Source organism: Protopterus annectens, chromosome 1.part2 (genome assembly GCF_019279795.1).
Source record: "Protopterus annectens isolate FY-2018-M chromosome 1.part2, PAN1.0, whole genome shotgun sequence".
Classification (NCBI taxonomy): Eukaryota; Metazoa; Chordata; order Ceratodontiformes; family Protopteridae; genus Protopterus; species Protopterus annectens.
The window spans coordinates 900591061-900613637 of record NC_056727.1 but is presented as its reverse complement, the minus strand read 5'-3'; the positions used below and the strand labels follow the sequence as shown (position 1 = coordinate 900613637).

At 41.8% G+C, this 22577-nt stretch overlaps 1 protein-coding gene across 2 annotated transcripts in view; it reads right to left on the bottom strand.

The window, feature by feature from the left end:
• The window catches only part of CDC42BPA (CDC42 binding protein kinase alpha), a 3351611-nt gene that overhangs the window by 2320448 nt on the left and 1008586 nt on the right, over positions 1 to 22577 (bottom strand). For both annotated transcript variants that reach the window (XM_044059574.1, XM_044059584.1), the window contains exon 5: positions 14617 to 14765. In XM_044059574.1, coding sequence (XP_043915509.1) covers positions 14617 to 14765 — 149 coding nt within the window. The remainder of the gene's footprint in view (positions 1 to 14616; positions 14766 to 22577) is intronic.

Sequence of the window (22577 nt, the reverse complement as noted above, 5' to 3'; positions counted from 1 at the left end):
CTCTCCTGGGGGGGTCTTAAATTTTTGGCCCCTCTAAGGAATTGTTTTATCAAGGGGTGAGAGAAGAGGGGTGGTTCAGTATTATAATGTGCTGAAATGGTAGAGGCATGAATCTTAATTGATGAGAAGGATAGGCCCTTGTGGAGCATTTTTAAGTACTCTAGAATATGAGGTAAGCTGGGCACCGTTGTGCCCATCCCCTGAACCTAGCTCCAGGAAAGTACAGTTTTGTACCTACCATAAATGTAGATGTTCGAGGATCACCATTGCTGCAGTCATGACATATGGGGTAGTCCGCTGTCCTCGGTCGGCCCGAATACCAAAGGGCTAGGACCGGCGTCGGTCATCGGCGCTTGAAGCTGACGTCAGAGCGTGCCAGTATAAATGCGCATGACCGACGCCATATCCTCAGTCTTTCTTGCCCCAGATGTCAGAATGCACAAAATACCCCCCAAAACCCCAACCTAAACAGGGGGAAGGAGGGAGGGAAAATTGGACTGCAGCAATGGTGATCCTCGAACATCTACATTTATGGTAGGTACAAAACTGTACTATTCTCCCATTGCTGCAGTCATGACATATGGGTAGAATCCCAAAGCAAAGGAAAAGGGAGGCTGGCAAATTAAAAAGCATTAGGAGCTGCTAACATGCCCTGTAAAACTGCAGTGGCAAACCCAGCCCTGGACCTGGAGTAAAGAGGTAAATGGTAATGCTTTGTAAAAGTGTGAACAGAACTCCAAGTAGCTGCTTCTAAAATATCCTTAGTAGCTACCCCCCTCAGAAAAGCAGTAGAGGTGGCAGTAGCCCTAGTAGAATGAGGCCTAACCCCAACTGGAACACTCTTCCCATGATAAGAATAACAAAACCTAATACAATGACCAATCCATTTAGAAATAGTTTGTTTCGAGACAGCTTTCCCTTGTGAAGTCAAAGCAAAAGAAACAAATAATTGTTGAGACATCCTGAACTCTTTGGTTCTGCTCAAATAATACCGTAACTGTCTGTGCACATCCAAAGAATGCAAAATTTTCCCCTTTATTTTGGGGGTCAGCATAAAAAGTACGCAAATGTATAGACTGGTTCAATGCCACATTAGAAATCACTTTAGGCATAAAAGTAGGATTAGTACGCAAGGAAACTCTGTCCTTATGAAAAATTAGAAAAGGTTCCACTGCCATGAGAGCCTGTAACTCAGATACCCTTCTAGCAGAAGTAACAGCCAACAAAAAAGCAGTCTTCCAAGACAAAAACTTCAACTCAGCTGTAGCTGCAGGTTCAAAAGGAGGCAGAGTTAGCTTCTCCAAAACAAAATTAAGATCCCAAGAAGGAGTGGGAGCTCTACGTGGGGGTCTTATATTCTTTGCCCCTCTAAGAAACTGTTTAAACAATGGATGTGAAAATAAAGGAGGGTCACAATTATAGTGAGCAGAAATAGCTGCAGCATGTACTTTCACAGAAGAAAAGGACAAACCCTTGTCCAACAATTCCGTTAAATATTGAAGTGCATAACTCAAATTAGGTAAAGAAACATCAAAGCCTTTTGCTGAACTCCAAAGTGAAAATCTCTTCCATTTATCAGCATAAACCTTTCGAGTGCTAGGCCGCCTGGCTTCCAAAATAACATCCAGAACTTGTTGAGGGAGCTGAAGGCCCTCCTGCTTTAAAACAGAATGCGCCAGGCTGTCAGGTGCAGGGATTGAACCCTGACATTGAGAAAATGATTGTCCACCTGAGATAACAAGTGAGGACTCTGAGGTAGTAGCCAAGGTGCCCCGTGAATTAAACTCCTTAACAGAGGGTACCAATGCTGACGTGGCCAATCTGGTGCTATAAGAATCATGCAAGGCTTTTCCCTCCTGACCTTCAACAACACCTTTGGAAGAAGAGGCAGAGGAGGAAAGGCATACACGTGCAGGTTGTTCCAACTGAAGGATAGAGCATCTGTTTTCCAGGCTTATGGATGAAACAGCCTTGTGCAGAACTTTGGCAGTTGGAAATTCGGAGGAGAAGCGAACAAATCTACGTCTGGAGTTCCCCAAGCCATGGCCAACTGAAGAAATACCTGAGGGTCCAACTTCCATTCGTGAGGGTCCACAATCTGTCTGCTCAAAACATCTGCTAAAGAATTCTGTGTTCCTGGCAGAAACTGTGCCCGAAGAGTAATGTGCAGATTTAAAGCAGTTTCACATAACAGCATTGCTTGTCTGCAAAGCGGGTATGAATGAGTTCCCCCCTGCTTGTTGATGTACCACATGACAGTGGTGTTGTCTGTTCGAATCAACACGTGTCCAGGTTGAAGCAGGTCCTTGAATGCTTCCAATGCAAATTGAACTGCCAGCATCTCTTTCATGTTGATATGCAAGTGAAGTAGCCTTGGGGGCCAAAGGTCTTGTATCCATTTTTCCTTGAAGTGAGCTCCCCAAGCTGACTCCGAGGCATCTGTCGTTAGTATCTGACTTGCCTCTGGCTGGGTCACAGAGAGTCCCTTGTTTAGGTGACATTCCTGAGCCCACCACATAAATTCCTTCTGGATGCAAGGCAGAATCTGTATGACAGTGTCCAAATCGTGGCTGTGTTGAGTCCACACACTTTTGAGATACCATTGTATCTTCCTCATATGCAGTTTGGCATTGGGAAGTACTAGAATGCAAGATGCCATGAACCCCAAGGCTTGAAGGACTGTCCTTGCAGTCAGCCTGGACCGTACTGATAGCTGTTGAAAATTTAGATGAAGATTCTTTTGTTTGTCCGGGGTAAGAAATGCCATCTGAGCTGCTGTATTCAGTCTCACACCCAGAAAAGACATCTCCTGAGAGGGTACTAGACTGGACTTTATTTCGTTCACAGAATACCCTAGGCACCTTAAAACTGTCATTACATACTGTAGATGTTGAAGAAGGTCGTGCTTGTCTTGAGCCAGAATCAAACAGTCGTCTAGACAAGGATAAATTTGTATTCCCCTCAGCCTGAGGAAAGCTATTACTGGAGCCAGGACCTTGGTGAATACCCGGGGCGCAGTAGATAAGCCAAAGGGCAATGCAGAGAATTGATAATGCAAATTCCCATTCCGAAATCTGAGGAATCTCCTGCAACTGGGCCTGATAGGAATGTGAAGATAGGCCTCCTTGAGATCCAGAGTTACCATCCAGTGATCTTTGCCTAGCATAGGCAGTAGCTGTTGAAGTGTTAACATCTTGAATTTTGGAATATCCAGAAAGGTGTTTAGAATGGACAAATCCAGAATTGGCCTCCAAGTGTTTCCTTTCTTTGGAACTAAGAAAAGACGGGAATAAAACCCTGTGCCTCTTTCTGAAGAGGGTACTACCTGAATTGCTCCCAACTGAAGCAGAGAAGAAATCTGTGCCTGAGCTTCCAGTCTTTGCTGAGGAGGCACATCCGGCATACCTTTGAAAGGAGGGAAGGTGTGAAAATAAAATTTGTAGCCTCGATTGATTATGTCCAATACCCACTTGTCCTGGGTAACCAAATACCAATTCCTTTTGAAAAGTCCCAGTTTTCCTCCTAGAGGAGCTGCCAGCAAGGCAGAGTCTGGCAGCTGAAGGTCCAGGTCATTGGGTCTGTTTCCGAAAGGACTGACCCCTACCCTCACCAGCAACAGGAGTAGATGAGCTCAAATTCCTAGAGGTAAAAGCGCCCTGAGATGAAGCTCTACCCCTACCTCGCCTTGACCTGCCCCTAGATGGATAATCTGAAGAAGGGAAAGACCAACCCTTAGATGGCCAATTCCTACTAAACCTAGGGGGCTGCACTTGCAAAAAATCCTTAACTGTCTGCATAGATTTAGCTTTTTCCTCCATTTATTTTAAAACTGATTCCACAGGAGGGCCAAAAAGAACATCGGTTTGAAGGGGAGCATCTATAATCCGAGCTTTAATATGCTCTGACAAGGTTTGATCTTTAAGCCAGGCATGCCTGCGAATAACAGAACTAGTAGCAGCCACCCTGGAAGAAGCCTGTAATGCATCAAAACCACATTGTAAAGAATGCTTACCAACCTGATCTGAAGCATGTACTAAATCCTGAAGTTCTTTACACTCAATACCTTCAGATAAAGCATCCACTTTAGATTTCAATTGACCCAGCAAATAATTCTGATACCTGAGCATATGAAACTGACAATTTAAAGCTCTCATTGCCAAAGTAGAAGAGGTATACATTTTCTTACCCCACCTATCCAGGGCTCTAGCATCCTTATCCAAAGGAACTGGATTTTTAACCACAGAAGCCCTAACACCTTTCGGACCTTGAGTAATAGTTTCTGGGTCAGCCCTAGGACTCTTATATAGGTACTTGTGTGCTTCTGGAACCCTGTAGTATCTATCAGGTTTAGCAGGGGCAAGAGGCAACGAATCAGGGTTGAGGGCTGCTTCAGAAAATACATCCTGAACAACATCCAGTACCGGGGGAATAGCCAAGGGCCTATGCTGAGGCAAAAATAAGAATTCCCTTAATCTTTTACGAGAATCTGAATAGTCTTGGCCCTCCCATTTAAAATGTTCCCTCATGGAATGCAAAGTCTCAGAGAAGGAAAAATCTTCTGGAGGGGATGCAGAGGGAGTAGTGTCCTCTGCCTCCGAATCTGAATAGGGAGGGAAATCCTGAAGTTCTTCCACAGAAGAATCTGACTCATTGGAAGAATGAACTAAACCCTCCAACTCTGTCTCTACCCTGGGCCTCTTCTCAGGGGGAGGCATAGAACCTCTAATTAAAGTGATCAAATCTTCAGCCATCTTTAACATGTGCTTCTTAGGGGCTGGACCCTGAGGACTAGAACCAGCAGGGACAGACTTAGACTTAGCATGGCCTTTGCCCAAAGAAGGAGAAGGCCTAACCACTCTATGGGGGGAGGGAACCACCGACACCTGAGAAGCACCCTCAGCCTGGCCTAACCCTGGAGAAGCCACTTCCTGAAGTAATAAAGGCTCCCCCTGAGATTCAGGTAAACCCTCGGTTGGAGCTTCAGAAGAAGCCGGTAGTTCTACCGAACCGGCGTCCGCAATGGACGACTCATCCTGTTTGGATCGCAAAGACTTCTCTTTGCGCTTCTTTGTAGAACCGGGCGTCGGAGAATCCGACGGCATGTTGTAATTACGCTTACCAAACACAAGCCTAGCACAATCTAACCGACGTTTAATAGTATGCTTGTTAAAAGTAGCGCAAAAACGACACCCAACAACGTCGTGCTCAGGCCCTAGACAAGGAATACAAAGTGAATGGTAATCCCTATGAGGAATCTGTTTCCCACAAGAAATACAATTAACTTTTTCTGACATCCGTCAAACTGAGGCAAGAAAAAGACAAAAAGTGTCCCCAACGGGGTACTTAGCCCAACTTGGTCTCCGGTCTGAAACTCGAAAACCGACAATTTCAGAACGCCGAACGGCACTTGCAAACACTGCTTCTGCTTCGGACCACGCGGCAAGAAAGACTGAGGATATGGCGTCGGTCATGCGCACTTATACTGGCACGCTCTGACGTCAGCTTCGGGCGCCGATGACCGACGCCAGTCCTAGCCCTTTGGTATTCGGGCCGACCGAGGACAGCGGACTACCCATATGTCATGACTGCAGCAATGGGAGACGAAGAACATCAGTATCTTTTCCACTTTTCAGCATAGGATTTTCTGGTACTAGGCCTCCTTGCCTCCAGAATGACATCCAGCACCTGCTTACTGAGGAATGCTAGAGGAGAGCTCAAGGAATTAGCCAGGCTGCAAGGTTCAGGGTTTGAAGCTGAGGGTGAAGAATCTGGCCCGCCTGATGGGACAGCAGGGAAGGGGTCTGAGGCAGGTTCCATGGTTGTAGCAGTGTCATACTGTGCAAGAGAGGGTACCACTGCTGGCTTGGCCAGTCTAGTGCAATCAGTGTTGTCCTTGGCCTGTCTTGTTTGATCTTTAGTAGCACCTTCGAGAGAAGAGGCAGAGGGGGAAAAGGCATAAACCGAGAGGCTTTCCCAAGTAAAGGACAGGGCATCCACTTTCCAAGCTTGACTGTGGGTAGTTCTTGTGTAGAATTTGTTCAATTGGTAGTTATGAGGGGAGGCAAACAGGTCTACCTCTGGAGTCCCCCATTTGTTCCTCAAGAGGTTGAATATTTTGGGTTCTAGTTTCCATTTGTGTGGGTCCATGAGATTTCTGCTTAAGTCGTCTGCCAGTGAATTTAGTTTGCATGGCAGGAAATGATATGCAGGTGCATCTGTCTCAGGTTCCATTTGCCCTGAATGCACTGCCCTGCTATGTGAGCCCCCCCATGCATAGTCTGATGTGTTTGTTGTTAGGGTTTGGGCGGCAGGGGATAGAGTGAAAGGGAGTCCCTTGTTGTGGTAGCAGGCCTCTGCCCACCAAAGGAACTCTGCCCTTAGACAAGGAATGATAGGAATCACTGTTTTCAAGTCTTGAGAATGTTGACACCATAGACCTTTTAGATACCATTGGAGTTTCCTCATATGCAGTCTTGCATATGGAATTAGCAAAATGCAAGAGGTGAACCCCAGAGCTTGCCGTATTTTCCTTGCAGATAGCTGGGTTTTTGGGGCCAATAGTTTGAAGTAGGTTGTCAAATAAACTTGTTTCTCCAGAGTGAGGAATGCCATTTGGGAAGTTGTGTTCAAGCTTGCTCCCAGGAATACAATCTGTTGGCAGGGTACTAGGTGAGATTTCTTTTTGTTGATGGTGTACCCAGTGAGGTTAGCAGTTTCTTTACAAATGCCAGGTGTTGTAATAGCAAGTCCTGGCTTTCTGCCTTAATCAGCCAATCGTCCAAGTATGGGTAACTTTGTGAATACCCTGGGCGCAGTAGATAAGCCAAAGGGAAGTGCAGAGAAATGAAAATGCATGGAGTCTGCCCTGAAATGTAGGTATTGTCTGCACGATCCTCTTATTAGGATGTGCAGGTAACCTTTGTTTAAGTCTAGGGTTGCCAGCCAGGCATTCTTGGCTAGCATAAGAAGAAGCTGTTGAAGAGTTAGCATTTTGAATTTTGGAACCACCAGAAAGGTGTTGAAAATAGAGAGGTCCAGGATAGGACGCCATGAGTTTTCTTTTCTGGGTACCAGAAAACGTCTTGAATAAAAACCTTGTCTCCTTTCTTCTGCTGGGACAGGTTGAATAGCCCTGATACTGAGAAGAGAGAGAACCTGCTGTCGGGTCTCCGCCCATTGATTTGGTGGGAGGTCTGGCCAACCATTTGGGGTTAGTAGTGTGTAGAAGTGGAGTCTGTATCCTTGGGAAACTATGTTCAAAACCCATTTGTCCTGGGTAATGAGTTCCCAGTTTTTTGCATGCAGGGTGAGCTTTCCTCCTAAGGGAGTAAGTAGTTGAGCATGGCTTAGAAGGGTTAAGATTAAGTCATTGTGCCATTTTTCCGTAGGGGGGTGGCTTACTACTCCCTGCTTTGGAAGTGGGAGCCCCCCACTGCTTAGATCTCTGTATAGCCTGAGACTGAAGTCTTGGTGGTCTGCTGTTACTGGGTTTGGACTGAGAAGGCCTGGAAGGTACTGGAAAGGACCAGTTCTTTGAAGGCTAATGCCTACTGAATCTGGGAGGCTGTACTTGTAGGAAATCTTTAACAGTTTGCATAGATTTAGCTTTTTCCTCAATCCTTTTGAGGACATCATCTGCTTTGTTGCCAAAAAGGCAGTCTTGGTTTAAGGGAGCATCCAGTAATTTAGCTTTAACATGATCTGGCAGGTTTTGTTCCTTAAGCCAAGCATGCCTTCTAAGTACAGACCCAGTGACAGCAGCCCTGCAAGATGCTTCTAAAGTGTCAAAACCACATTGCAAGTATGTTTACCAACTTGTTCTGCAGAATGCATTAAATCTTGCAAGTCTTTGTGTTCAGCACAGTCAGGAATCAACATCATTTTCTGTTTAAGTAGTCCCATAACATGCTGCTGATACTTTAACATATGAAACTGGCAATTTAAAGCCCTAATGGCCAACATAGCAGAAGTGTATACCTTCTTACCCCATCTGTCTAAGACTCTAGAATCTCTATATAATGGGGTAGGATTTTTGGCAACAGTAGCCTTAATGCCTTTTGGTCCTCAGGAAATGGTATCTGGATCCACAGTAGGATTCTTGAAGAGGAACTTGTGAGTGTCAGGTACTCTGTAGTACCTGTCAGGTTTTCTGGGAGCTGGAGGTAAAGTGTATGGGGTAAGGCTAGATTCCAGGAAAGCATCATCTACAATGTCCAGAACAGGAGGGATAGCTAGAGGCCTGTGTTGAGGCAGGAGTAAGAACTCCCCAAGACTCTTTTTGGACTCAGAATAGTCCTGGCTTCCCCAGAAGAAATGCTCCCTAAGGGTATGCAAGGTTTCAGCAAAAGAAAAATCTTCTGGAGGGGAAGCAGGGGGAATGGAATCCTTGGCATCAGAATCCTCATAAGTAGATAAGGCAAATCCTGGTAATCAGAAGGAGCAGAGACATCATAATCCTGATCAGAAGAATCAGAAAGAAAATCAGTTCTAGGTCTCTTAGAGGGGGAAGGCTGGCTTCCCCTAATTAAGGTAATAAGGTCTTCAGCCATTCTAAGCATTTGTTTTTGAGGCATATGGGCCTGAGTCTGTGGTTTAGTCATCGGTTTTCTAGGCATAGTGCGAGTTTTTGACCTGAGGAATTCGGTACTTCTAGATGGAAACGATGCTGTTGGTTTAATATGAAAGTCTGCAGGCCTGAATACACCCTCAGAAGCCGGTGCCTGCACAACGGCTCCGGACAAATCATAGGTAGAGACATCCACAGGTTCCACAGTCGAAGAAGCATCTCGCAGCATACCGGACTCCAAATGGGTCTCAGTAGAATCTGTAGTAGCAGGTATCAGGGGCTGCGAAAACACCTCACTTAGTACCAGTGGACTGGTGACTAGCTTAACGGAAGTGTCGTCAGCAGTTTTGGACCTATGCGGTCTGTCTCTTTGTCCTTAAGTTTTTTCAGGAGATCGGTAGTCGGATGGCTTAACGAAGCCATTTTGGAGTACAGAGATCGAGAACGAAAGTATTTGGCTACAAAAATAGCCCAACAATGAATAGTTTGGGCATTGAACAAAGCACAAAACTGACAGCGAGGGACGTTGTGGTCTGGGTCTAAACAGGTGATGCAATAAGAATGAAAATCTCTATGAGTTATTTGCTTTCCACAGGCAAGACAATTGCTAACTTTTTCTGACATCGGTTAGAGCAAGAAAAAAGGATCCCCAATGGGGTGCTTATCTTTTTTGAAAACTTTGGGTCTGAAACTCGAAAATGAAAATTTCAGGAGACAGCCGACCAGCACTTGCGAACTTCTTCTGCTTCGAGCACCGCACGGCAAGAAAGACTGATGTAATGGTGTCGGCTGCATGGTTTATTCCCCTGAGGACCTGACGTCATGGAAGAAGCAACAGCATCCGACGCAGAAACCCGAAGACTCTGGTATTCAGGCCGGCCGAAGGCTACCAGCAGGCAGATAACCCAAATGTGATGACTGCAACAGTGAAACACGAAAAACATCTGCAGGGCCGGCAACACTGGTAATGTTGCCAGGGATAAAATCACTGTGAAAGAATAATCTTGATGACATGGAACATGAGGAGTATAGAGAAGCTCCCCATCACCTAAGTTGGGTTTTTAAAATAGCCTCTGCCAGATTATGATATCCTACATGCAAGAGAGAAGAATGGACCAACCTGATAATACCTGGACTGGCTAGGATTCAATGGCCTGCATTTGAGCAGCAGAGGTTCCAAAAGCAGCAGATTCCATGATTATTACAGTCGGTATTTCAAAAGACTCCATAGTGCATTATGTATAAAATACATTTTCACTACCCCTTTACAGCAGAAGAGTCTGCCACTGTATTGCAGGAGGTAACAAGAAGAAAACCAGAAGAGAAACAGACTGATATTTCTTATTTTCCAAATTAAGGGAGAAAAAGGAAGCTCCCTGTTCATATTTTTTTTCAAATGTTTTAGACAGGGGTTATTGGGAGGAAATGGACAGCTCTCATGACTTTCAGTAACAGGCCTTGTAGACAAAGCCTGTTCCAGTAGTTAGGCTTTTAACTTTCGTCTTTATTTGCAAAGAACAGCTGATTACAACAGAGTCAAAAAGCACACCTAGAGGTTTTATGACTTTCATCCAGGACAAATTATAGTGTGCGCATCTACTGGAAGGCAGAACTGCCACAGTACAGGAAACACTTTTAGAAAAGTGTTTGGAATTTCAACAGAAGTGGACTAACGCCAGTGGCACAGATGTGAAGAAAGCTTTCTGCGAGGAAAAAAGTTGCAGAAAGCAGATTCTTATAAAGAAAGACAATCAGTAACAAAGTACAGAAAAATGAAAATTATATTATTACAGCTAATCCCCATTACACAAGTCTAATACAGACTTAAAAAACTGTCATTATGCAAAATGACACATAGTGGTGCACCCAATCTGTACAGCAGGGAATCAGCTATCATATCTGCAGGGGCAATGATCTTAAAGTGAAACACTGACATGAATACTCAAGTCCTGTGTGTGAAATGACATACAGCAGGGACTAACACTATGCACTCATACTAACTGTAGTGAAAATCGTTAAATCAGACAAAAAATGGCGAAAGTACCTGGACGCAAGTTCTTCCTGACCTAATGCAAACCATAACAAAGGACGGCTGGAAAATCTACCATGCATGGTACATGAAAGGAAGGGGTAAAAAATGACATCAGGGCTCCAACATGAAGCAGAAGTTTCTCTGGCTCAGGACTTTTTTTTCCAATTCTCTAGAATCATGTGTGGCATATTACTATTGTTAATACTATGCACACAAGCTCTGTTCCATACCAATAACAACCAAGATCTCGTACTTGCACTCTGATATCACATTACTTGCATTACAACTGTTCTGACATCATGGCTGGGATTAGAGCAGTGCCACATGGCATGGATAGTGAACATGTGTAGGGTGAGGGGGATTCAAAGACAAACCACAACTGTACAATGGTAGAAACAGCAGACTATGCAGCACATGGAAATGAGTGCATATTATCATGTAAATGAGGAACCCCAATCAATTGAGCCACACAGTATATGGAAATGAAGCAGCCCAAAATGGAAGACTGATTAAGAGATGTATAAAAAGGGAATACTGCTCTGCTATACTTTTCTATATTAGACACTGGAATTTGTGGTACACATGATGGCAGCTATGCTAAGAACTGCAGTAATAGTGTTACAGCAGCATGTGTTGGCAGCCAGCCTCTGTACAAGCCAGTGCTAGCAAGGTTGAGTTTTTGAGGCTGTTCTCATGAAGGATATACAATTAGTACCCGACTTACCACCACTTGATAGAATAGGCAGTGAAACTTTTCCAAATGGAAAATGTTATGATTCCCTCATCATAAAAGGGTTCTCATCCAGGAAAAGAGAGGTCATTGCTCCCCTCTACTCGACACTCATTAGACCCATTATAAGAGTACAACGCCCCTTTTGGAATGTACCTCACAAGACATCTGCAGCAGCTGGAAAGGCCACAGAAGTACCTCACAAAGAGGATTACTGGCCTCAAACAGATGCCCTACACTGACCGTCTCAAAATATTCCAGCTTTACTCCATAGCATATCGCCTACTCCGAGGTGATCTCTGCCTAACATATAAAGCTATGTCAAACCCAGAGCTGTTGGATATGCTACACCTAAAGGAATCCCAATCCCTCTGAGCTACATGCTCTAAGGACCTAAACCTTGTCACCACAATAAACAGGACATGCTGGAGTGATAGATTCCTGTCCCACAGACTTCTCAAACTCTGGAACAGGCTACCCATCTATGTCAAGCAAAGTTCTTCATTAGCACCCTTCAAGAAAAATCTTGATGAGTGGATGGGAAATAGGAAATACACCCTGGGGATCACTTGTGTCTCTGCTCGACAGTGGCACAGGAAAATAACTTTCTTGGGTGGTGTAAGCCAGGGAACCTTGTTGGCTAGGCTTACGTAGGCCCTCGGGCCAATAGCCTAGTACCTACCTATGAACCTATGACAAAGATATTGTAAGAGACCTAGTGGAACTGTGTCAGTACAGGCAGAATTAAAAGAAATGCAAAGTATGCCTAAGCCTGTAGACACAAAGGTATTCTAGGGTTAACCATCTTGGCTACAAAAACCTTCCAGCGATATACAGGGGCCACATTAGGGTCCTATCTACCCTATTTTGTCCACATTTATAAGATGAACAGAGCCTCTACTTTGCTGTGTACCCCCACAATGTTCTACATGTTGGCCAATACGCTGAGCTGTGCTACCATTCTTGAGACTGTTGGCTGCATCTATGTGCCACTGCACTGTGGGTGGTGATGTGCACTGCCTCGATATTACTCATGTTGTCCATGTGTGCTGCTCTAGTGTTTCTCCTGCTACATGCTACCATAGCATTGTTCCTTGGATTACCATTGCAGCACTTCTTTATCATATGGTCCTTTGCTTCACATACAGGAGCTAGCCTCTGTCTGTTACACATAGGTTCACAGGTGTGTACTACGCTAATGGCCCTGGGGCCTTTACAAGCCTAGCCCATAGAAGTGTGTGCATCCCGTCATTAGTTCCCAGTGCCTCTATCAAGCTGAGCAACTGGAGTGATCTCCAGGGTGAACTTTCTATTCCCCATCCACTCATCAAGATTTCTGTTGAAGAGAGCCAGTGAGGTGCTCTGCTTGACATGTATGGGGACGTCTATTCCACAGCATGAGCAGTCTCTGGGTTATGAACCTGTCCCTCCAGCATGTTCTGTTGATTGTGGTAATGAGGTTTAGGTCTCTGGAGTGTGTGGTGCGGTGGGATTGGGATTTCTTTAGATGTAGCATTTCTAACAGAGCTATCTCAGACATGGCTTTGTAAGTCAAGCAGAGATTGCCTCTTAGTACAAGATATGCGACAGAGTTGGAGTTTTTTGAGTCTGTCCATGTAGGACATGTGTTTAAGGCTTAGGATCTTCTTCGTGAGGTACTTTTGTGGCCTCTCCAACTGTTGCAGGTGTCTAGTCAGGTACGTGCTAAATGAGGCATTACATTCTATGACTGGTCTAATGAAGGAAGAGTAGAGACAAGTGATGACCTCTTTCTTCCTGGATGCAAAACCCTTGGTAATAAGATGTGCCACACAGAAGGACTTTTTGACCACAGTGGCACTGTGGTGGTCGAAGGAGAGGTTGCTGTCAACCTGTGTCCCCAGATCTCTTATAATGCCTTCAGTGTTCAGTGGACTCCCATCGATGTGGTAATTAGTGGGAACTGAGTTTTTCCCAAAGGGGATGACGACGCATTTTGTGGCATTAAGCTTAAGGCCATGTTTTCGACACCAGTCATTGGTCTCAGTGAGGCCTTTCTGTAGGATATCTGCATCACTTGGGTAGTTAATAATGGCTCCCAAGCTTGCATTCCTCTGCGAATCTGGTCAGCTAAAGTCCCTCCGTGTTGGCCTGGGCTTCTGAGAAGTAGATGCCAAACAGGAGAGGACCCAGGACTGATCCCTGTGGAACTCCACTCGTGACTGGTCAGCAGTCTGACTTGGAGTCCACTACTTTCAGACTGAGGGGTCTTAACAATATAGGGGCTGATGCCTAGTTTGCTGAGTTTATCAGTAATTAGATTTTTGGTGTTTCATGCAGCAAGTCCCTACATGCATCCAGTACCTGCCTATGAATCCCAATCCATATCAGAGATATGACAACACTTAGACTGTGCTGCTGTTGACATCGATATACTCTAAACTATATAGTTAAAAGTCTTTACAAAACTATCTGTACCGAAATATGAACAAATCCAGTGACTAAGCCTCTTCCAGTTCCCCTGAAGTGCTTAATAACAGACATTAAACTGCATTAGCAAAATAAAAGTAACTGCAAAAAAATGGAAATAGGGAAAACAGAAATGGCAATCTTAACATCTCAAGTGTGTGGCATAAACAGAGGCCTCAGGAATTTTACTCTTCCTAGGAACACAATGCAATAGACCTCTTTTTTGGAAACATGCCATTGTTTTTGTGTGTGTGTGTGTGTGTGTGTGTGTGTGTGTGTGTGTGTGTGTGTGTGTCCGTGTGTGTGTGTAGCCCTAAACTCTTCTATTTCTACCACAGAAAAGTGAAAACCAACAATCCAGATTAGAAATGTAAAAAAATTACAACACAATGTGCTTCTTATGCACAAGAATACAAAAAGGAGGGTCTGCCAAATGTGCCTGAAACACTATAGTGAACAAAATATCATTACATTTTTTCAACACTTAGTCCAGGTAATTATTAATTTGGTATCTCATTTTGACTTCGGTTCTTGCAATAAACAAAACAATAACACATACCCATTTCACAGATTTTAATGCATGCTGAAATAACCAATGCAACCATAACAAAATTGGCTATTCTGTTGCATGCATTGGGACAGCTACATAAGTAATGCGTGTTCTTCAGCTGAGGAGTCACTTTTAAACATTTACTTTTGATTGATTCATATACATCCTAGGTTGTGTGCAAAATACTGTTTCAGTCATGAGACTATCTTCAGTTTTCAAGATGCACTCTTTAATGAATTTTATTTTTCTCAGCAGTGTTATCAAACTTCAGCATCTTAAAATTCCCTTACCTGTGCACGTAATGGAGCTGATGGACGGAATCAATTGCTAGTACCATTTCAGCCAGGTAGAACCGAGCCATGTCTTCTGGTAATCGATCCTCAAACTTACTAAGAAGGGTTAGTAGATCTCCACCCACATAATAGTCCATAACAAGATACTGAAGAATTAAGAGACATGAACAGAGCAATGGTGTTACAACACAAGAAACAATATTAGCAAAATTGGATATTTTTTTATTTTAAAAAACTTTACATTTCACATGCTACAAAAGACTGCTTTGCTACAGATAGCACTGCGTTGTGTCCTGTTAAAACAATACTGGGACATTTAAGACTGCTGGGGCAATGAGAGAGAGACAACAATACAACCACCTATCACACTACAACTCATCAGATGAGAAAGTACAGTTGAGTAAAAACTTACCATAACAGTAATATTTGAATGATCATTGTTGCAGTATTATCATCAGGTGGGATATCCTTCCAAGGGTAGCCGTACATCTAACCAGCATTCCTAAGGCCTGAACACCTTCCCTCACTCCATAAGTCTAATGTATGACCTTATCCTGATGGAGCTAGAAAGTACATAAGTAATGGGTGGGCACAAATTACCCCAGGACTTTCTTGCTCCACACTAAGGAATTGAAGTACAAGAAAACGTAACTATATACATATACATGGTTTACTAATGAAATGTCAACATCGGAATGTACGCCTATGAATTATTCGAACTACAGATGTTCGAATAGTTCATATGTATACATGCTAAAAGTAAGTTATACTTGCCAATGTATTGTGCATTCGCAAATATAAACGTTCGAAGGGATGTAAAGAGATTGCAGTACAGTGCAGTAAGGGAAATACATCCCTTTCCTGACTGTAGTGCAATCTTGGGAGTTGGAATATATAATTAGGGGGGTGGGGGGGTGCAAGCCCCCCTGTAAACATGGGATGTTAGCTGTAGGAGTTTGGGATTTACAACAAGGGTGGGATTGTCATTAATTGCCGTAAAATGTCGATTTCGACGTTTTCGGCAATTACTGCAGATTTACGACTAACTGAACGTAATCTGCAGTTTCGACATTTTTTGTTGACGTTTAGTATGTCATTTATTTTAAATGTTGACATTTCAATAGTAAATCTATATACATATATACAAGTCAAAAGGAGAGGGGAAAAAAGAAACAATCCACCTCAGCCCAAAACTGAAAAATATGAAAAGGGGGGGGGGGGTGAGGTAGGGTGGGAGATAAAACTACAACAATGATCAGTCGGGCATCTACTGTTATGGCAAGTTCTTACAGAACTGTACTATGACCTTCCTTGGATCACTGTTGTGGTATTACTAACAGATGGGAGACTCAAAAAGCTGCCTAAGAAGAAAGGGAGGAGGAAGTTGAGCTGAGTTAGGTCTATCCTCCAGGAACGTTTAGACTATATTAAACTCTGCTCTGGTTCTAAAGAAAAAATAAATTTCGTAAAGTTTAGTGAAAGTGCAAATAGAAAACCAAGATGCTGCTTCAAGGATATTTCTAGAATCCATACCTTTGAATAAAGTCTCAGGAGAAGATGCAGCTCTAGTGGAATGATCCTTGACTGGGGCCTGAAGTTGTTTGCCATGGAAGAAACAGCAAAATGAAATAGCCATAAAAATCCAGTTTAAAATCATCTGTTTGAACAGAACAGTTTGGAGGGACAGGTATATTTCGTAGAGGACACCACTGCTCTGGAACTGACTCCCCATCAATGTAAAACAAATTTCATCCCTGTCCATATACAAGTGTAATTTGGATCTATGGATGGGAAACAGAAAATTTATCCCAAGACTGTCTATATACTACAAATGGGCAGACACAGCTCCTAAATGTTTTATCCCATGTATGGGTCCCCTCAAATTATTTATGGAATGATCCCAGTTATTCTTATCAGGGGATCATATATAATTATTGACCATGGGATTGATGGATAAGGTCAATATCCAACCAAATGGGATAGGTTAATTCAAGAACAGAAAGAGAAACAGGTTAGTTTTAAAATGGCCCAAAATGGTGATAGCAGCCCTCCCAGGGGGTCAATTGGGCTTCCTAGTTCAGATGGCCTGTGACAGAGATTAGATGTGAAGGGTTGAAGGTCTACAGATGGCAAGTCAAAAACAACCTTCACCTGAATGAAGGCTGCCACTGGACAGTTCTTACCCTCTTCAGTGGTTGTTAATAACCATCTGAGAAAGGATAAACTGAGGCTCATAAGACAGAATCAGATGATAAGCAGACATGAAAACAAAATGCATACAGAAAAATGTAGTTATTATAAATAAACTAAAAAGTGAGTAAAACAAATCTCACAAATGGAAGAGCAAAAACAACAGATGCAAAGCACTTAAGCATTTTATCCAGTGCAGTACCATACAATTAGTCTGCACTGTACACCTACACAGTACATGAAGACAAATTGTTGTAGCTGACTGTCTTACTGCATGAGAGACCACTAATAAAAATTAGCAGCAGCTATGAAAAACATTCATTGCACAAGAATAATGGGTTACAGATGGTTATGTAAATGGACTTGCAAGTTATAATCTGTAAGCTGTTGCACTGCCTGGTTCTTGTCACATTCATGAAAAAAAAAAAAATCAGGAAACACTGCTCAGTAGAAACCATGGTATTGAGAACAAATAATTAGTAACAGAGTGAGAAGAAGTCAAGAAGACATTTGGATTGCATTCCCCTTCAGGGATTGATAACGGAGTACAGAGAAAGAGAAAAAAGACTCCTACATGAAAGACCTGGACTGGTTACATTTTTAATTGAATATAGCACAGAAGCTGCTGTTAAAAAACAGGATAATTAGTAGGTCATATCAAATATTGCATGATAACTATAGGAATCAATCAGAAGAGGTCAGAAATGATTTGGAAGAAAGATTAGATATGCAACTCACAAAGAAGCAATGTGACAGATAAAAGAACAGGACATGGGAGCTTCAGAAAAAAGGTAGGAGTAAATTACATAGGAAAAATGGATATTCTGGGAACAATATATGCAAAAAAAATGTTTTGGAGGAAGAGGAATGGCGTTTAAGAGAAGGAACTTAATAATTTATGTAACGTTACCTAGCTTATACACTATATGTGATATATATTAACAATATATGTGGTTTATAATGTTTGCAAATGTGAACTTGTTAATTATGGTTGGATTACTTTTATATAAATGCAGGTTTGCCTATGTCACGAGATAATACAATAAAGGTGTTTAAAAAGAAAAGAAAACACTGCTCCATTTCAAAAGTTTCCTCCACATGGGTGCTCATCAACCACAATCAAACTTTTCCAGAAGAAAACTAAGCTGTTCGGTGCAAGGAAAATAGGTTGACTAATCCCCTTCTCACAAGAAGCAGTCCATCCTTTTTAACCACATATATATTGTTACAAAGCTTTCTGAACTTCACTTTCCAACAAAATACCATTGGTTGAAATTAGCACACAGTGACAGCAGATCAACCAATTTCGCTCCTTTCTCTGGAGCACATTTTCCAAGGTGTGCTGTGCCCACTGCTGTTGCTCAAATCACATCAAATGTCAATGCTATGCATGACGTAACATGTAATATATTACTGAAGATGCTTTCTATACACCAAGTGATACCTCAGTTTCCCTCTTAGATTTTGCCATTTGCTACAGACTCACCATTTCTAATCTCATTTCACCTGCCTCAACACTGAGTAATCACCTAAAATAAACATGGCAGCAAAGTACAGAAAACTGCAAACAGGTTTTGAGAATTGCACAGCCCTTTTTATTTGGCCTTTGTTCTGCAGTACCTAGGTTTTTAAGACACCGTAATTCTACACATACCTTTGACAGAGGTATTGGAAGAGTTTTAATTCCAATACCTTAAACATTTTCCATACATATAAAGCAGCAGAAATTTATCTGAGATGGATAGTAACTTCTCCACTAATGAATAAGTGTTTTTTTAGCTATGAAGAATATAATTATTTTAAAAGTGGTTATCTGTCTGGGAGAAACCTCTAATAATGACATACCACAGTCATGTAAATTTGTTTAGTGGATAAATAATAAAGTGAGGATTTTGCAACAATGCTTGACTTTTCCAACACACTGGTTTTAACATTAACTGGCTCCCAGTATTAACTCCTCTTTGAATAAAAGTTATGGTCAAGCTGGTCGCAAGTGTCCATTGTCAAATCAAAGCTTGCGGTCTAAATTTCAACTCTGGGATTAATGAACAGGTTGTAAGAATTCCTGCTTTTGGGGTGGCCCACAGCAGTGGCTGGTAATCATCTCCCAAGACATATCAAAACTGCACATGGAAGAAAGCCTATCAGAGTGGTGATAGGGGAGAAAATGTGCAAGCCTACATCTTGCAAAGCTGCTGTGCAGATATTCAAGGGAAAAGCAGAGGTACAGAAAAATACATACTGCCTGGATAGTGACCAAATGAACAAGCTTTTGAAAACAGTTTCCAGATTCTTCACATTTTTATCTCCATAAACATGTAATGTTCTCATTTTTAATTTTTAAAATCAGGAAGTCACCCCCCCCAGTATGAACTTTCTAAAATTTCAATGAGAAATCGTATTGATTTGTCCTGAAATGACATTCAGTTTCCAGTGACTGGAAAAAGGAGCAATGCATACAAATGTGCATTTTTCTATGTCTTCAATCACCTTCATCCTGAAACACTAATAAAGCTGTAACTCAGATGTACATCTTTATGTTCTTGCACAAAAATGCATTTGCAATTACTACTACTTACTTTTGTAAAGTAGAACTAATGATGCAGCAGAGAGCAGATATCTAAGATAGATGCATAGTGAATAACAAGATGGTTAAAACCCTAAGAAAGTGTATTAAAAAAAACAGTATGGGCTATCAATTTGGGTACAATGCAGTTGAAGGCTTGTAAATATACTGCCTTAATTCTATCAAAGAAGAAATCTAAAGTAAATGAAAACCAATCAGAAAAAGAGCTCTACCTGGGAATAACCCTACAGCTGTTCAGAAAAAATGTGCTTTACGTTTCAGCTTTAATAAAGGAGATGGCTCTAGCAATTTAGAAAACAGTAAATCAGATGTACTCAATATAAGTGAACTACTGGGGAAATATATGAAGTAGAGTGGAAAAAAAATAGAAGAAGCTTTAAGAAGCTATTCAGATGATCTGATAAAACTGCATAAATTAGATGATTACATGAAAGAAAGACTGGCTAAAATTGAAGCTTTTCAAGAAGAGTTGTTTTTAAAAAAAGTACTTTTAGAAGACAGTGCATGTAAAGAAAGAAAGAAAGAAATTTCTTGTTATACCCACACAAACTGGAAGGAATAGACTGCATTAACTTTAAGCAAATGGAGCAGTGCACCACATCAGAATTTTTTAACTGAAAGGACACATTGTGTGTATGCCCCAAATCAGGCAATGTGAAAGCAGCAGAGACCTATATTAGTACAGATGCAAGCATACCAGCAGAAAGAACTGCTCCTGGCGAGACTGTGGCAGAAGGGAAAAGTATTAACAATTGAGAATATCAGTGTGTTTGAGAAGCAACTTTATCCCAGCAACCAGAGGATGCTGAAAGGCATGTGTGAGATTCAAGAAACTGTACCTGTTTTCATAATAGTTCTTCCAGCGAGATGAACATATTTTAGACACACGAGATGAACATATTTTAGACACACGAGATGAACATATTTTAGACACAGGATGGTCTACAAAGGAAATATAAAAGTTTAGCCAAAAAAGAGTGAGCCAGCAAGCTGAAAAAGACTGCGTCTCAATCTTCTGACAGTTATAAAGCCCACAGAGAGACTTTCCAGTGAAACATTTTCCACTGTAATATAGGCAAATGCTTATGTGAAAGAAAAAAATCAGAACGTGACTAGGAGAATCCAGAGAATCTTTGACCTGAACCAGAGACTGGTGTTGAGAGACCAAGATAACTGGGAAGAAAATCGGCAGCAATGTGAAATTAGTGAATACACTGGAGAACTGTTAAGCATCAATCTCATTACATAAAGAACTAGACATGTGAAATGTAGTTCTGCAAGATGAAGTGACTGAAAAAAAGACTGAACATTTGCTGACTGTGTTAAACTGGTGGGAGATTTAAAAAGTGTACACTCCAACTTATGTCATTAATATTCAGAGGGACGCTGAAGAAGAAACTGTAAGTAAAACAGATTTTGCTATTACTAACACCTATACAAAACATTCATTATATGAACTACTTACTATACTGTAAAGCTGTTGTGTATACTATAAAAGTCATAAGTATTTTAAAAGTGACATGGGGGAGAGCCCGCAAGAACTGCTGTATATGCTAGTGATACTAAAGTAATAAAGGACTTTTTCTTTCTTCGAACATAAATAGGATTTACACTGTAACAAGATAAGAAAGGCTGGAAAGACTCAAGTTAAAGTTAATATAATGTTGCAATCTTGGGTTACATTGGGAATGTACATGTGTATTGATTATATTATATGCAGAAATAAAATATAGTAATTGCTCCTCTTTTAAAATGGAGGTGGATGTCTAAACTACTGTTCCTAGTTTAAGCTATAGTCAAGTTGTTGTTGTCTTTCAGCTTTTCCGGTTAGGGGTCGCCACAGCGGAACTCTGGTCCGCTAATGATTGGCAGTAGATTTTCACGAACGCTGAGGTGCCAGCTCGATGTTCAACCTTCAACTAAGGCACGCCCATTTATGCTTGTCTTTCGAACGCCCACCCAACCGCGGGAGGACATGCAGACTCCACACAGAAGGCACTCCCCTCACTCCAGCCGAGAATCGAACGGGAGAACCTCTTGTTGTGAGTCAACAACACTACCACTGTACGTTTCTTTAAACAAACAGGCTTGAAATACAAGAGAAAATAATGAAAAACATGAAAATCATAGATCTTTCTTACATCTGCAAAGTTATTAGCTGTATTTTATTTCCATTATCACCCATTTTATATAGAAAAAAGCGCCTACAAATGCAATTAGTTAACCGCAAGAGGTCAGGAACACTATTTTCAATGAAATCTACAAAGTACAATGTAGTTAGATTTTAAATGGATATTGGCAAGCAGTTCAGTAAAAATAATTAAAAGTTATGTACTTACCATAACTAAGTATCTGTGTTGTCCATTTTCATTCTTCCTTCCTGATGGGTCTCGGATCTGACACTGTATCCGATTCGGGTGCTTTTTCCAGACTTAGGCTCAGAGTCTCAAGCTCATCCCTCTTCTCATAATGCACCACACCTTCTCTACCTCCCCAGATTGAATTTGCTGCCTTATAACTCAAGAGGTTATAATAATAGTACAGAGAACAGAAAAGAATCAAGGCTCACACTCAGAACTTAAGGGTTCTAAATTTCTTCCAAGTACTTTTCGAAAGGCACCAGGCTGAGGGATGACAGGAAGAATGAAAATGGACAACACAGATACTTAGTTAAGGTAAGTACATAACTTTTAAATCTAATGTTATTCTTTTCATTCTTCCTCACTGAAGGGTCAGAGTCCCCAGCTACATAACTCCTGGGCAGCCCTCAAGGAAGGATGTGCAGGAGCATAGTCGAACCAAAGGATGCTCTGCTCCTAGGAAGAATATCCAATTTATAATGACAGATAAAGATAGAAGTCTTAGACCAAGTGGCTGCAGCACAAATTTTATCAATTGAGGCCCCAGAAGAAAAGGCAGATGATGTAGCCATAGAGCTGGTAGGATGAGCCTTGGGTAGTCAAGGTAATTGAATACCTTTTTGTGTATAAATGAAGGAAATACAATCTGTAATCCATTTGGCTAAAGTAATCTTTGAAACTGCCTGACCTGAACAGTTTGCTGAGAAAGACACAAATAGTTATCAGATTTCTTATACTTCTTTGTCTATGGAGATAAAAATGTAATTGCCTGTGAACATCTAGAAGATGCAAAACATATTCGTCTTTGCTTGAAAACTTGG